At 34.1% G+C, this 14,819-nt stretch overlaps 1 protein-coding gene across 1 annotated transcript in view; it reads left to right on the forward strand.

Moving 5' to 3' along the window:
- The window catches only part of ITGA4 (integrin subunit alpha 4), a 74,930-nt gene that overhangs the window by 37,188 nt on the left and 22,923 nt on the right, over positions 1 to 14,819 (forward strand). The window contains exons 12-16 of the mRNA XM_006921250.2: positions 9 to 99; positions 700 to 745; positions 1,091 to 1,245; positions 3,764 to 3,918; positions 13,090 to 13,239. Of these exons, the coding sequence (XP_006921312.1) occupies positions 9 to 99; positions 700 to 745; positions 1,091 to 1,245; positions 3,764 to 3,918; positions 13,090 to 13,239 (597 nt within the window). The remainder of the gene's footprint in view (positions 1 to 8; positions 100 to 699; positions 746 to 1,090; positions 1,246 to 3,763; positions 3,919 to 13,089; positions 13,240 to 14,819) is intronic.

The following is a 14,819-nucleotide window of genomic DNA, read 5'->3' on the forward strand; positions in this document are numbered from 1 at the left end:
TTTTTCAGAGAATTGAAGGACTTCAAATCAGCAAATCATTAAGTATGTTTGGACAGTCTATATCTGGGCAAATTGATGCAGATAATAATGGATATGTAGGTGAGTATAGAATTTACCTGATTTTATAAACAGGAATAAACTCTATTGTAGATGCTGCTTTATTGAGAAATACATAAAACTGGTATGGAAGAGTTGGACTTTACTGATAATTTTTTTTCCTTCATTTTCAAGCTCTTTTGAATTCAAGGGTGGGTCAGAAATGATCACGTAATTTCCGAACTTTACACTGTTACTTATTTAATGTCTTATTCTTTGTTCTTGAAAAAAAAATGAAAAGCGCCCATGAAAGTGAATCAGACATATGGAAAGAAAAGAAAACTTATGGGTTTTTTTGTAATTTGAAAGAAAATTTCTGGGTGAATATTTCTAGTCCAAAAATTGAATTTGTTTTAGTCAAGCCTATCTTCATATCATTAAGTTTAGGTTTATATTATAAAGGGAATTAATGGCATTGTAAATGAATAGATTCAGATAATGTGGAATGAATCCTAAGATGTAAGCATATCTTTTCTAATTAATTTTCTGTAAATAGTGTTTTGATATAGTCAAAAGGTGACATGTAGTTAAATATTTATGACTGCAAAGTAATTCTCTTTGACTAATGATGATCATTAATCTGTATTGTTTTTTATCCCCCAGATGTAGCAGTTGGTGCTTTTCGGTCTGATTCTGTTGTGTTGCTAAGGTAAGGTTGATACATTTCACTGCTTAATGACAATCGGGCTTAATTGTAAATAATGGGAGTCAATTTTTTTAAATCAGCAGTGGTGGTGACCTCATAACATTCTTTTTGGTATTCCAAAATTTAACTATTGAACTTTAGGATACTTTTCCCACCTTACATAGATATAATTAAATCATTAGACAAAGTCAATATTTTTAGAGACTTAAATGAGAATTCTTCTCGATTCATACATGGAAATATAATTGAGTTTGTGTGCACATACTATTAATAAAGCAGTTTTATGAAACCACTTGGTCAATAGAAGTAATTCTGTAATTAAATCTGCTAATTTTATTTCCTCCTTAGGACAAGACCTGTAGTAGTTGTCGAAGCTTCTTTAAACCATCCTGAATCAGTAAATAGAACGAATTTTGACTGTATTGAAAACGGATTGCCTTCTGTGTGCATGGATTTAACACTCTGTTTCTCATACAAGGGCAAAAAGGTTCCAGGCTATATTGGTAAGGGTGCCCTTACAGAATTAATGCCTGACAGAATGTGTGCTCTACTCATTAATCTCATGATCTTCTTTTGAGCCTTCACTCTGTTTCACCTTGGAGGTATGCTTTAGGGGAGGAGAGAGCAGCCACCTGATAACACACCTTTCTTCCTCGTTTTTCTAACTGGAGCACATTAGGAGGCTATAGATGCTTAGAGGTTATGGCAAGAAGCAAATTAAGGGTATCACTTGCTATATTAATAAAGTGAACTAACTGAGCTTAATCTGTAAGATCTTAGAATAGAAAGAACAGCACAGCCACAGCTCCTCCTCTGTTTTAGTGGGCTTCTGGAGTCAGCTTAAGCTGGAAAGCCTGGGAAGGAGAAGATTCTTTTCTTCATGTTCTATCCTGTTTGAGTAATTGAAGAAGCTTATCTGGAGTCTAGACCCTGATTCCAATTTTCACAAATACATATCTGTTAATGATTTATTATGACTATCAGCTCCTGAGAGCTTATACTCATTTCCCTATAGGTAGGCAACTCTCAGTTATTTGCTCTGGAGACATAGCATTGATATGACTCATCTAAAATTGTGGTTAATCCCAAATCACAAATATGTGACTTCATAAGTATAATTTTGCTAACAAGTTAATGTTCCTAATTAAATATTACATTTAAGCAAATATTAGAATAATTAATGAAACTAACCATAGTAAGGGGGAAACATACCTGGCCTTATCTTTTGGACATCAGTAATTCACAATATTAATGAGCCCCAAAAGACCTATCAAGAATTGATTGAACTCATGACCCTGTAGGCTGTTGTCATCTAAATATCATGAAGGGCAGCAAATATTGAACCCAAACTATTGGTCTGTAACAGAAGTCCCAGTCTGAATTAGCCTGTCATGAGAAGTACAGAATGAGTCTGGCAAATCTACTTTCAATCAGACTCAATTTTTATAGTGCTCTGAAAAAGTCCTGGCTAGAGATGCAATGATAGAACACTGAGCAAAACCTTCATCCCGTTCTTGATTGGAGAAGTGGCAGTTTGAAAGCATGACTGCTGTAACAAGGTAACATAGACAAGCTGATGGATTATTTGAAAGATACATGGTAAATAGGATTATTTCTCTTAATGTAATATCAGTGTTTGTTGTACTACCAATTCCACGGTGGCCAGATTTTTAAAAATTAGCTGAAAACTAATATATGAAATTCATAAATAATCACAGCATTGTTACAAAAACATGCTTTATAGTTGCAAAATGACTCCTTGGGAGAAATAATTTACATGTTGAGCATATTTACTAAAACCAGGACATTTTAACTCTTACTGTGAGTGGGTTTTCATTCACCCTTTTTTCGTTTACTTTTTGTCTGAACTCAGAGTGATGAATTCACAGATGGCTATTTCAATTACAACTTCATATCTGAGGCATCAAATCTCAGTTATTGTAATTTTGAATACAGTTGATGTAGACTTTACTATTATATAAATAAAAGGAAGGTTGAAAGATTTATTTGGAATTCATAATAGTAATAGTAGTATGCATTTTATACTTAGGTTTCCTTGAAATAAGCAGATAAAATCCTTCCAAAAGAGTAAGTTACTCCTAACGTATAAATGAACACTTCAGGAATGATATAAATTCTTAAAAATATCACTTAATGAATTATTGCTCCTATATTAGTGACATCGCAGCACTGTTAGATGTAGCTTGTTTTGCAGAGATCCCTTTTAGATTCAAGAAATGTCTTTTTCTTGGTAAGATCTGGTTTGCTGGCTTGTAAATTCTCCTTATCTTTGCTTTTTGAAAATCTTTAGCAGATGGCTATTTGCTACATCAGACTTGAAATAAGTTTTTACCAATCTGCCAAAATATTTATCAAATGTCTATACTTGTTCATTTTTGCATGAATCAACAAAGTTCAAACTAAAAATCAGTAAAAACATGGGGAAGCTTAATTAGGGCCTAAGGCTGAGAAAGAAAATGTGTTTGAGTAAACTATATGTTTGACTTTTGAATTACGTGTTCATTTTACATTTAAAGAAATTAATCAAAAGAAAAATAACCCCTCAAATTGGAAACAAGTGGAAGTAAATGAACCTAAACAGTATGACATTTATCCACCCAAGATGGAAATATTCCAAGTGACTTTCGAGAACATCCATAGTTGGATGTTCTAAAGACAAGACTCTAAAGAAATCTGAAACTTTACTCAGGACTTTTATTATTAGTAACACAATTATGGTATTGTAGTTTTGAAACATTTACACATAGGAGGATTAAGTAAATAACTGAAGATGTTAATGTTAAAAATAGAAAACTAGAGAAATGTTTATACATTTATATTTACAAAAACTTAAAATTTGTATTTTTAAATTCCCTCTTCCATGTTTCAGATTAGTTTTAAAAAGCTAATGAAGAGAATTTAAGATATTTCCAGTATTCTCCTAAACTGTCATCACTTTAAAAATAATAAATGCTTTTAGATAACGTATATTAATTGCAGTTCTCTCTACATTCTTTGCAGTTTTGTTTTATAACATGAGTCTGGATGTGAACAGAAAGGCAGAGACTCCATCGAGATTTTACTTTTCTTCTAATGGAACTTCTGATGTGATTACAGGAAGCATGAAAGTATCAAGCGCAGTTGCTAACTGTAGAACACATCAAGCGTTTATGCGGGTAATGTAAACTAGTTTTTATTAATGAATACGTAAACTTCAATATTATAGGTAGAGTAAAAACTTTAGTGAATTGGTATCTTTTTATAAAATGTGGTTAAAAGCAGGTGTTTTCCCCCGCTGAACTAACTGACCTATTGTTCCAGAGTCAAAACGTTAGACAACCCGTGAGCTAGATAAAGTCCACTTTTTGCATCTTCTTTATTTCACATTTATTATATTTACTACATCACTATTTTTAAGGAATTGCCTTTTCCTTTCAATTGCAATTTTCTTATTCCTGTTTATACACTTGCCTAGAAATGGACATATTGAACAGCTTTGCTGTGACTCCAATCTATTCCTGGGTAGGGTTTTCCTTTTTGGGGAGGAGCGAGAGGTGGAAGGAGGGGAAGTGCCAGAGAAAGTTAAGAGGTGGGGAAGTTGGTTTGTTTTTCATGTGCCTCTAAGGAAGCAGAATCTGACATGACTGCTTTTGGATTTTGCCTTTGTCTCCATGCCAGCATTGTTGTGATGTCAGTGGGAACTTGCACAGTTGCAGTGTGGTAGGGATTATCTGTGGGCCAGGGCAATGGCTCTCACGATGGTTTGGGGTCTCTCCTGCCAAAGCATAGCCAATTTCATGTTTCTTTTATTAAAACACTCATTCCCAGACTGATCACGTACCTTGCTTTGGTCAAATTTTATCATATGAAGTAGTGCCAAGTCTTTTTCATCAGGGAATGGTATACTTCATCAGAAAAAAAAAAAAAAGCCAAACAATTTCCAGGAGCCCTGCTGGGGATTTCAAATAGTAGCCTCAGCTTAGAACTTAATTTTCCCTTAGATATTTATTCCAAGCAAATGCACTAACCCCTATGCTCTTTCCTCATTTCCCTTAACAGTTTTTATTGTTGTACTGGAATAAAGCTATTAGCAGGTTGAGAGACAGAAGTATCAAATGGTATTAATGAAGCCATTGTTTATATGGTAAAGATTAAAGAGGTTCTTTTTTTTTTTTTTTTTTTTAGAAAGTATCAAATGGTATTAATGGAGCCATTGTTTATATGGTAAAGATTAAAGAGATTCTTTTTTTTTTTTTTTTTTTTAAATCCTAACCTTTTACTTAGGTTAGTCAGTTTTGGAGACTAACTTTGAGACCATTTTAAAGGCAATAAAAGGGCCAATATGTTTCTTTGAGAATTAGACATTCTCAAAGAAACATATTGTGTTGAATTTGAATAATTGGTAGTAAATTGATCTGATTTATTCAGACCTATGTTTCTTGGCATTGTTCCTATGAGTAAGTGTTCATCAAAATCGTATACTTTGTAATAAATTTGTAGTAGAAATGACAATTTAGCAGAGGTTTTTATGTTTGTTTCTTATATACTTGCAAATGTTACCATGGTATTGATAGCAGCAGGTTACAGCCATTGACTTTGGGCCATATTGTCAACGTCAATCAAAACACTTAGCTCTGAGATTGGTACATAGTAGGTTTAGAGAAAAAGTGACTTTCATCCAATGTTTTCTTTCCCCGTCCCAAATTACCTTGCTTTTGCTTGGGACACTTTAAAATTCATACATAGAAAGACAAAAGGCTACAGCAACCCTCTCACCACATACCCAAGTAGGATGTAAGAACTACAGAAACCACTGAACCAACCTTGAGTTCTATCAAGGAGCTCTAGCTATTACTTAGGAAAGTACGGGAGTTTAATGAGTGTGTTCTCTGCCCCACCAGCCTGGTACCCAAGGCATTCGTAAACATTACAATACTGCTATACTTACACGGTATGAAAGAATAGAACAGCAACCTGAATTCTGCTGTCTTCCTAATAACAGAATAAAAGAAGACAAGCAGTGGTCAGAATGCCTAGATTTTTCCTTTGTTCTATAGAACGTATCCAGTATCAGGAGTGTTTAATATACATATGCATTCTGCCTTTGTATCCCTAATAATGAAATGAGGTGATCCTTGTTAATTACGTACTCAGGCCTGCACACCCTGCCTCTCGGGGCTCCTTGCTTTCTAGTTAAGCACACTTTCCTGGTGTAGTTGCTCCCATTGGTTCTATCAGTTAAGCTCCACTTGCCCATCCACTCAGTTAATTCAATAGGTATTTTTTGAGTTACCTGCATGTGTCAGGTTCTGTTTGAGACACTTGTGTAGATCAGCGAATAAAACATAAAAAGAATGCTGCATTCATAGAGCTTATAGTCTAGGGTGAGATGAACAATAACATAAAAAGGTAAATTTTACAGTATTTTAGAAGAAGACATGAGTGATAGAAAAAGGAAAAAAGGCAGAATTCAAAAAATTATAGAGTTCTATGGAAGGAATGAAGTGTACAGTTTTAAATTGGGTGGTCAGAGTAGGCCTCATTCAGAAAGTGACATTTGAGTAAGGACTTGAAGTGAAGAAGTTACTGTGTAGATACCTAAGACAGTTGTTTTCACCTTTAGCATGTAACAGCATCACCTGAAAGACTTGGTAAAACAAATTGCTGAGCCCAAGCTAGAGTTCTCAATTCAGTAGGTCTTAGGCAAGGCCTTAGAATTTGCATTTATACAAAGTTCCCAGGTGATGCTAATGCTTTTGGCTTGGGAACCATACTTTGAGAACCCTTGATCTAGAGGGAGATCATTAAAGAAGAGCTAGGGAAAAATATCTCAGGACAAGAATGTGCCTTTTTGTTTTAAGGAATAATGGGGGAGGCAAGGATGGCTGGAAAAGTGAAATTGGAGTAGAGTAGTGGAAAAAGAGATCATATCAGACCTGTGACTTTCTCTGGATGAAATGAGGATCTATCACAGTTTTGAGCAGAGAGCGACATGATCTGACTTAGTAATGAAAAGGAATACTCCGCTATGTTGAGGCTAGACAGGGGACCAAAGATTGACAGGTAGAAGAAGAGATACAGCAATAACACAGGTGAGAGATGACTCCATTGAAGGTGTTGGCAGTAGACATGGTGAGATATAGTTGAAGAAAGATCCTACACAATTCGCTGACAGATGAGACATCTGGCATTTGAGAAAGAGGTCTTTAGCCCAAGCAACTAAAAGAATGTAGTTTTCATCAGTTGAGATAATATGCAAGGGAAATAACTTTTGGGTGGAAAATTCTGGAGTCGTGGATCTGCTGAATTGAGGAAACCTGTTTTGCTTTCAAGTGTAAATATTAAATACTTGTATATACTCATCTGGAGTTAAGGAGAGGCATAGGATTGGAAATATAGCTTAATGCATCTTTGGCGTATGGATGGTTTTTCAAGCCCTATGAGATGGCTGAGCAGCAGAGGAAGAAAAGAGGGTGAAGGTCGGTGTTCGGGGGTACTATGACCTGAAGAAGTTGGAGAGAAGAGAAAGCTTACAAAGGAGATAAGAAGGACCTGTCAGTAAAGTAAGGAAGAAAAGCAAGAGCCTGTGGCATCCTGGAAGCGAAATGAATAAAGCAGAGCACAGAGGAGGGCATGACAATGTTTTCAGTGCTGCTGCTTGGTCAAATAAGATGAAGGCTAAGAACTAACCATTGGGTTTAGCAATGCGAAGGCTGTTGGTGATAGTGGCAACAGCATTTCACAGCAGTAGAAGGGAAAAAGGAGAGGAATTAGGAACAGAGTATAGATTTAAAGTTTTGATTTAACCGGACCAAAGAAATGGGGTTGGGAGTCAGTAGCTGACGTGAGAAGTGGAATGAAGGGTTTTTCTTTTAAGATAAGAGAAATAGCATGTTTTCATAATGATGGGTGTGTTCCAATAGAATAAAATATTTATGATATAAATGAGAGAATAGCTGGAGCAAAGTTCTTGAGTAGGCAAGAGGGGTGAGATTAAGTGTACAAATGAAAGGAATTAATTGTACAAATGAAAGGGATTGGTTCCAGATAGGCACATGCGTAGTTTATCTGTGTGTATGCTTGCAGGTGCTGGACAGATATGGTGTGGACTGTGGAAGTTCTCTTTTGGTTGCTTTAACATTCTCAGTGAAGTAAGAAGCAAAGTCATTAGCTTGAGTAGGGATGGGATAAGTGGTATTTGGAGTTTAAGATGTGGCGTAGTCTTCTGGGAGAACCAGAGAGTAAGGAAGTACAATATGATTGTAAAATGGCATTAGGGTCTAACTTTGTGGTCATAAAGTGAAATTAGTCAGATGGTTATGTGATTATGGCTTTTTCCAGTGTCATTTAACCTTATTGGTGAAAGTAGATGAAGAATAACATTTGACCAAGGTTGTCGTTTGCCAAATGAGTGAAGCAACCAAGGTGCCAGAGAGTCTAAGTGTGCAAGGGAGTGTTCACCAGGAAGTTCAAGCAGCATAAGGCAAAAAAGGACGTCAGGAGGGTGAGGGACAGGGGAAAAAGTTGAATTGAAGGTCCCAGTGGGATCAGCAAGTTGTTGGAATTGAGTATTCAAGAGAATGAGCTGGAAAGATAAATACATGTAAAAGCCATTAAGGACCTAAACTTGAGGAAAAGATTGAATTTTGATTTTATTATCCTTGCTCACAATTCCTTGGTTATCTCATGTAAATGAAAGTCTTGAAACCTGCTTTTATTTACAAAACCTGTCATTTCTCTGATGGTAGAGAATTTGGCTATTAAACCTAAATCCCATCATAAAAGTTTGGCTTTTATTAAATCCTTTTCTTTTTATCACATATTCTCTAGTTTTACACATTGGATCTTCTTGAAATATAGGAGACATTATTAATAATCTAATAACTATCTATATCACTAGCATGTACATTTTTTGATATGTTATTTTTCTTAGACTATATGGTCATTTTCTGGTTGGTAAGCACATCAGTTTTCTCAGGTTTACTTAATCTACTCATAATTAAAACAGTTATCACAATTGTTTTATATAAATGATCAAAATTTTTCCTCAAAAAATAGAAAAGAAGGCAAGAAATGTGTTTTTCTTTAAAAACTCCATTTTAGTTGCTCATAATCAAACCAAGTTTTCATTTTTTGCCATTGGAGCCATAAAATTATCAGATTTTACAAAAACAGAACCTAGAATTTAGAGTTGAGAGTTCATTCAAGGTTTCAACATCACTTTTATTCAATATTATAAATATTTCTGGCACCACCCATTAGATAAATTATTTCACTACATGAGCACAGTAGTAAGATATGGGCCTAAGTCTCAGTTCTCAAGTTGGCCATAAATACAAATTTCCATGTTTTATCTAGTGAAATTCTCTTCTATTAGACATTACTTTTCCTTCTGAAAACATTTCCCCATCTGTGTAAGCACATGAAAATGCACCTTTGTGTTTGGTGTATTCAAATACACAACTTTGTTAGATCTTAGAGACTTCTTAGGACAAAATTTTAAGACAAGAGATAATTTTGAGGCTATTTGATTTAGAGAAACCCAACAACTGGCAGCAATTTTTGGAAATATCGAAGCAGCTATGGTAGTGACGTGCCTTAAGGTTCTCATAGATGATATTTCTTCATTGAACTTGGAGTCTCTGCATCAAAATATTCACTGATGTTTGAGAAGAGAAAAAGGGTGTTATGCTGGGATAACAAATGAAGTAACAGGATTCCCTGCCTGCCTACACTATATCCAATAATAGCTAAAGAGATCTAGCTTAGTCATCAAACCGGGATGTCTGTCGGTATCCTGAGATCCAACGAGCTCAGTGGCTTTAGCATGTTGTAAAATCATGAAATCAATCTGCCTACCTATTTAGTAAATTAGTTCATTCTTTTTTCCCTTGGTTTCTCTAATTTCTGGGTTTTGGGTTTTTGAAAAAAGGGAATTTATTTTGTTATATAGGTCTTTAGGTGACTTCTAAAATCCATCTTTTTCAATAATAACTTCAAGAAAATGTGTATTTGATTGGTAATTTGATTGTTAAATGTATTATATATTATTTGCTTACGTAAGTACATAGTTTAATGAAGTGTCATTTGCTTCAAAGTGGTTATATTTTAACTATAGCACACTATGGATCCATATATGCATACATTCTGCTGAAAATCTAAGTGCAAGCAAACTATATAACTATACTGATATGGTATTCTAGAGTGAGTTCGTTATTTCAACATACGTTAATTTGTGTTAGTATCCTGCCTTCAAAGACTTTGCAATCTATCTTTTGCATGTTTGTATTTCTTAGAACAAACACAACTCATTACAGAAGACAGCCAATCAATATTTAATAAATTTATGGATAATGTGTTCTCAGTGCCACTTAAAGAATTCTATGAAGGAAAATCTGGGAATGTTCAATTAGTATAATGGGTAGGATACCTGTCTTGGAGTGTTGTCTTTCTCAGAAAATTGTAGTACCAGATATTTGATATAGTTCTTTACCTTCTAAACCAAGCATATTAGATAAAGTAACTATAATTACACACGGTTTTGCTGGCTTAGGTTTTAATCTATGCTTCAGTCTTACCTTCTTCCTCCCCAAGCCATTTCCCCCATTGGGGCATTTCATATTAGAGGGGCATTTCAAAAACTCAAATCTGATCATATTCCTTGCTTAAAATTCTTCTGTTTAAAAACCTTCCCATCCCCTTTCAAGTATAGATTAGTGACCCGTCTTCTATATTTGCAGTATGCATATATCAGGATGCATCCCCACACTGTATGTGTGGATTTATGGGTTATAGACTCTGAGTAGATAATGACTTTCAGTTTTATGTTTTTAGAGCCTGTCTTGTACACAGTAGGTCCATGAATAGATATCTTTAAATGTTTATACTTCAATATCACTTTTATTCAATATTATAAATATTTCTGGCCCCACCCATTAAATAAATTCTTTCACTACATGAGCACAGTAGTAGGATATGGGCCTGTGTCTCATTTCTCAAGTTGGCTATAAATACAAATTTCCATGAAAGTCAAACAAAAAGGTAGACTTTGTATAATTTCAGGCATGTGCTAATTTACATGCTGTGGGTCCCCTATTTTATGTAATAGTCCATAAAAATGTAGCATGGAATCTTCATTATTTTTAATATAGACAGCAAATGCCCATTCAAATCAAAAATTTTAAGCAAATCTACTTTTTTCTTCTAAACTGCTTAATTAGTCACTTTAGACATTTTTAATATAGCTTTTGTCCTTAGGTGGAGCTGTTAAAGTTAAATAAGTGTGAATATCTGTCAAACACAGTTCTTGTAAGAGTGCATGTATACTTTATATATTGTGAGAAAAGCATAATTAATAGCTAATTAGGATAATGAAAGTAATATACACCAGCTGTAGAGAAGACCTTGTGGAAAATTAGTATGAATTAGATAACATGTGATTTGGTCAAAGCAAGCTTGTTGAGAAGAATTAAAACAGTGGACATGTGGAGGGACAATCAGTGGCTGTCTAGCTCCTACACCTAGGGAATAGTTTAATCAAGTTTGCTATTGTAATACTCGGCTTCAAGCTGTTCTGTTTTCACAAGTTGATAACTTGGGATTTGGGCCTTGATTTGCAGCATTTGTAGATGGTCAAGGTTTTGTATTGAGATGATCACTTATCAAGTAATTTAATAAAATCATCTCGATATATACGATTGCAAAACTGAGAGATCTTGAGTACTCCAATTCATACTCCAAATCTTCCAGGTACCACTTAATGAATACAAGTCTAATATTTGTTATATAACTCATTTTCTACTTAATGTTCATTGGTTGGCACTAGTCTAATTTTCATTTTTCTTATTCCTTCCAAATGTTCACCAGAATTTCTTATAAGAAGCTGAAGTTCAATAATTCCTTGATTAGCATATCTAGCTACATTTCGAAGCAATGTACACATAATAGTTATAATGTCTAACATCTATTGAGACCCTAATAAGTGCCAGGCATAGTGCTAAGTGTTTTGTGTATATTAAACCATTGAATCCTCACAAAAATAAGCTGTAGATATCATCACCATCATCATTATCATTATTCCCATTTTCAGATGAGGTACCTCGAGCCACAGACAGATTTAAGTAATTTGCCTAAGGTTACATAGATAATAAGTGATGGACCTGAGATCTGAACCCCAGTATTCTGCCTGCAGACCACTTGCCTTTCACCACTGCATACATATATTGATAATGTCATAAATGATGAGAAAAGAAGAAAAAAACTACATTTAAAAAAAATTACATAAAGACAGAATAGATGTGGTCTTTCGTGTGATATGTATTTTACTTCATTGATATCAAAAGTTATAGATGTAAGTAGCACAGCAATACACTGTATGATAGATTTTTTTTTTATCCATTAGGGATTACTAATTTATGAACTTTGGAAATAATCCGTTCTTTTTTACCTTTACACAGTACTGTTTAAGCCATATCCCAATCCTGAGGTATCTAAGATAGAAACCTGGGCCACTGACGTTACTCACTAGGAGGTCTGTCAATTATAACTAAAAATTAGTAAGATTAAATTTAAAAGAATGTCATACAGAGCATAACGTATTCCAAATGGGCTACGATTTCTGTGTAATTGATAGATAAATCCAAAAATCCCTTCTTTGTGAAGAGTAAAAGCATAATAAACCTAGAAAAAATGTTATATAATAACTAGCAAAAGACTCAGTAAAGTGAATAGGATAAAGATTAAATATATGAAACAAGTAACTTTCCCAAATACCATTCAAAACCTGTTAGAAAATATAATTGGAAAAGGTCCATAAAGAATAGCAAAAAAAAAAAGATGTTTCATAATAAATATGAAGTCAAATGAATCAAATTATATCAAAATGTTGCTGAGAGATCTAAAAATTTGAATAAATTGAGAGAAGATAATATTTCTATAAGTGTATTACAGGGAAATGTTAAAGAGAATAAAGTATTCATTGGCACTTGGAAATGATATACAAAGAGTTTTATAATAGAAAATATTTAAGTCATAATGTCAAGTTATTAAAAGTATGTGTAAGAAATACCATGGATGAAAATATACCCAAATATAGACCCTTATAACTACTATTGGATGGTTATAGTTTTTCATATTTTATACTGTTTTTGTTTTTCCTAATGAACATGAATACTTTTGTAATATGAGAAAATATATACAACCTTTTTTTAGCAATTTGGATGAAAAGGTAAGGCTTTTCTTTTGACTTCTATGTGTTGTGTTTGGCCTTATGCAGAAAAAGAGCTCTCTCTCTTTTAATTTATATGCTTATTTTTATTAGTAATTCATATGGTTTTAAATTTCCTTAGAAAGATGTGCGAGACATCCTCACACCGATTCAGATTGAAGCTGCTTACCACCTTGGGCATCATGTCATCAGTAAACGAAGTACAGAGGAATTCCCACCACTTCAGCCAATTCTTCAGCAGAAGAACAAAAAAGACATAATTCAAAAAACAGTAGGAATATTTTCCTTTATTCAAAAATTATGCAATGTGTAACCAAAGAATTGTTTTTTGAAATATTGCATGATTCTAGGGAAACGAACTCTGATTTTTTTAAAATTTTATGAATTTAAATTTTATAAAAGATTTATGGTATGTCTTGGTTTTCATTTTCTTTATTTTTTGTATTTCTTTTAGGATATTGAACTGAATATTTAAAAATATGCATTTAGTCATAGCAGTGGTTTCCCATATACATAAAATGTTCATTTTCTCTTCTTGATGCCTTGCCAGTGAAGAAAATAAATTACTAGAGAGCATTCATAATGGAAGTGAGTTGCATTCATGAGTTAGTTATTCAGTGTCATCATATGTGTTCAGTTTATCTTTCTCTTTCTCATTTTCTGTCTCTTCTCTCTCATTTTGTCTCCCTCTCACTTACCCCACCCACAGATTCACTCATGTCTCATTAGTCAAATTCCTTTGCTGGGTTTTACTCATTTATAAACATGTATTTAGGTTGCACAAAAATTTCTCTTCTAAAATTTAACTGTGTGCTTTCCAGCCACATCCCAGGACCAATTGCATTTTGAGATGGCCCTGCATTCTAACCAGTAAACTGCTTTTTCTAATTTATCCCAAAATATATCAATTTCACCAACAGCGCTTCTTATCGGGAGTCCAGTTGTTCAGACCTTTTCTGTCCAACAACACAAAGACATAGTCAGCAAGATGTTTTAGGTTATGGTAAAAGCATTCATTATTAAAATGTGCACCAATGGCACACAAAATGTGACAGATGAAAGGGACATTTAAAGATCTAGTTCGTATCTTGTCCCGAAAAAATTGCCAAGTCACTTTAAGATACTTGAGCTTACATCACCATTGTCTAGTCTACAATATTAGATCGAATGAAGATAATAACTAAAAACCTAATTTTCTTTATACTCATATCTGAAAATATTTCTGGAAGTCAGTTTTTTTCACTCTTCCATTGAACTTCACCTTGCAACATCAACCAATTTTAAATGTATCGTTAAGTATACAAACCAGAATCTTAGCAATTTGTAGCTATACTAGAATAATTCACATTTTGATTCTTAGAATGACCTGTGTTACAAGAGTGGTAGGAAAAAAATCCCTATTTACCGAATGATTTAGAGAAAGATTTGTGCTTTCCTTCTGCTCCCAGATACAGGCCGTCTGCGGTCTGACCCGCTCTTCGGCAGCGCTCTCGTCCTTTCCTGTTTCATGTACCTGGCTCCTGTTACCTTTCTTGTTTGCCTCTCTCCTTCGTTCACCTATGCCTCTTGTTTTTCTTTTTCCTCTCTCCATTTTTTCTTTGTCCGCCTTATAACTTGGGTCGTCCCATGTCTCTTGTATCTCTGGGTCCTATTAAAATGCTCAGAGTTAAATAAATCTGGAACCTCTCTGACAGGCTATCATTTAATTTTGTTTAGGGTGTTCGCAAAGTGAAATTTCTAAATTTCTACATTTGGTTATTTTCAAAAAATTTAAAATCACTGTCTCACCACTTGTAAAATTAAGTGCCATGCTTATGTGTAATAGGTAGAATCACACTGTAGCACCAAAAT

The sequence above is a fragment of the Pteropus alecto genome, unplaced genomic scaffold (genome assembly GCF_000325575.1).
Source record: "Pteropus alecto unplaced genomic scaffold, ASM32557v1 scaffold3, whole genome shotgun sequence".
NCBI lineage: Eukaryota > Metazoa > Chordata > Mammalia > Chiroptera > Pteropodidae > Pteropus > Pteropus alecto.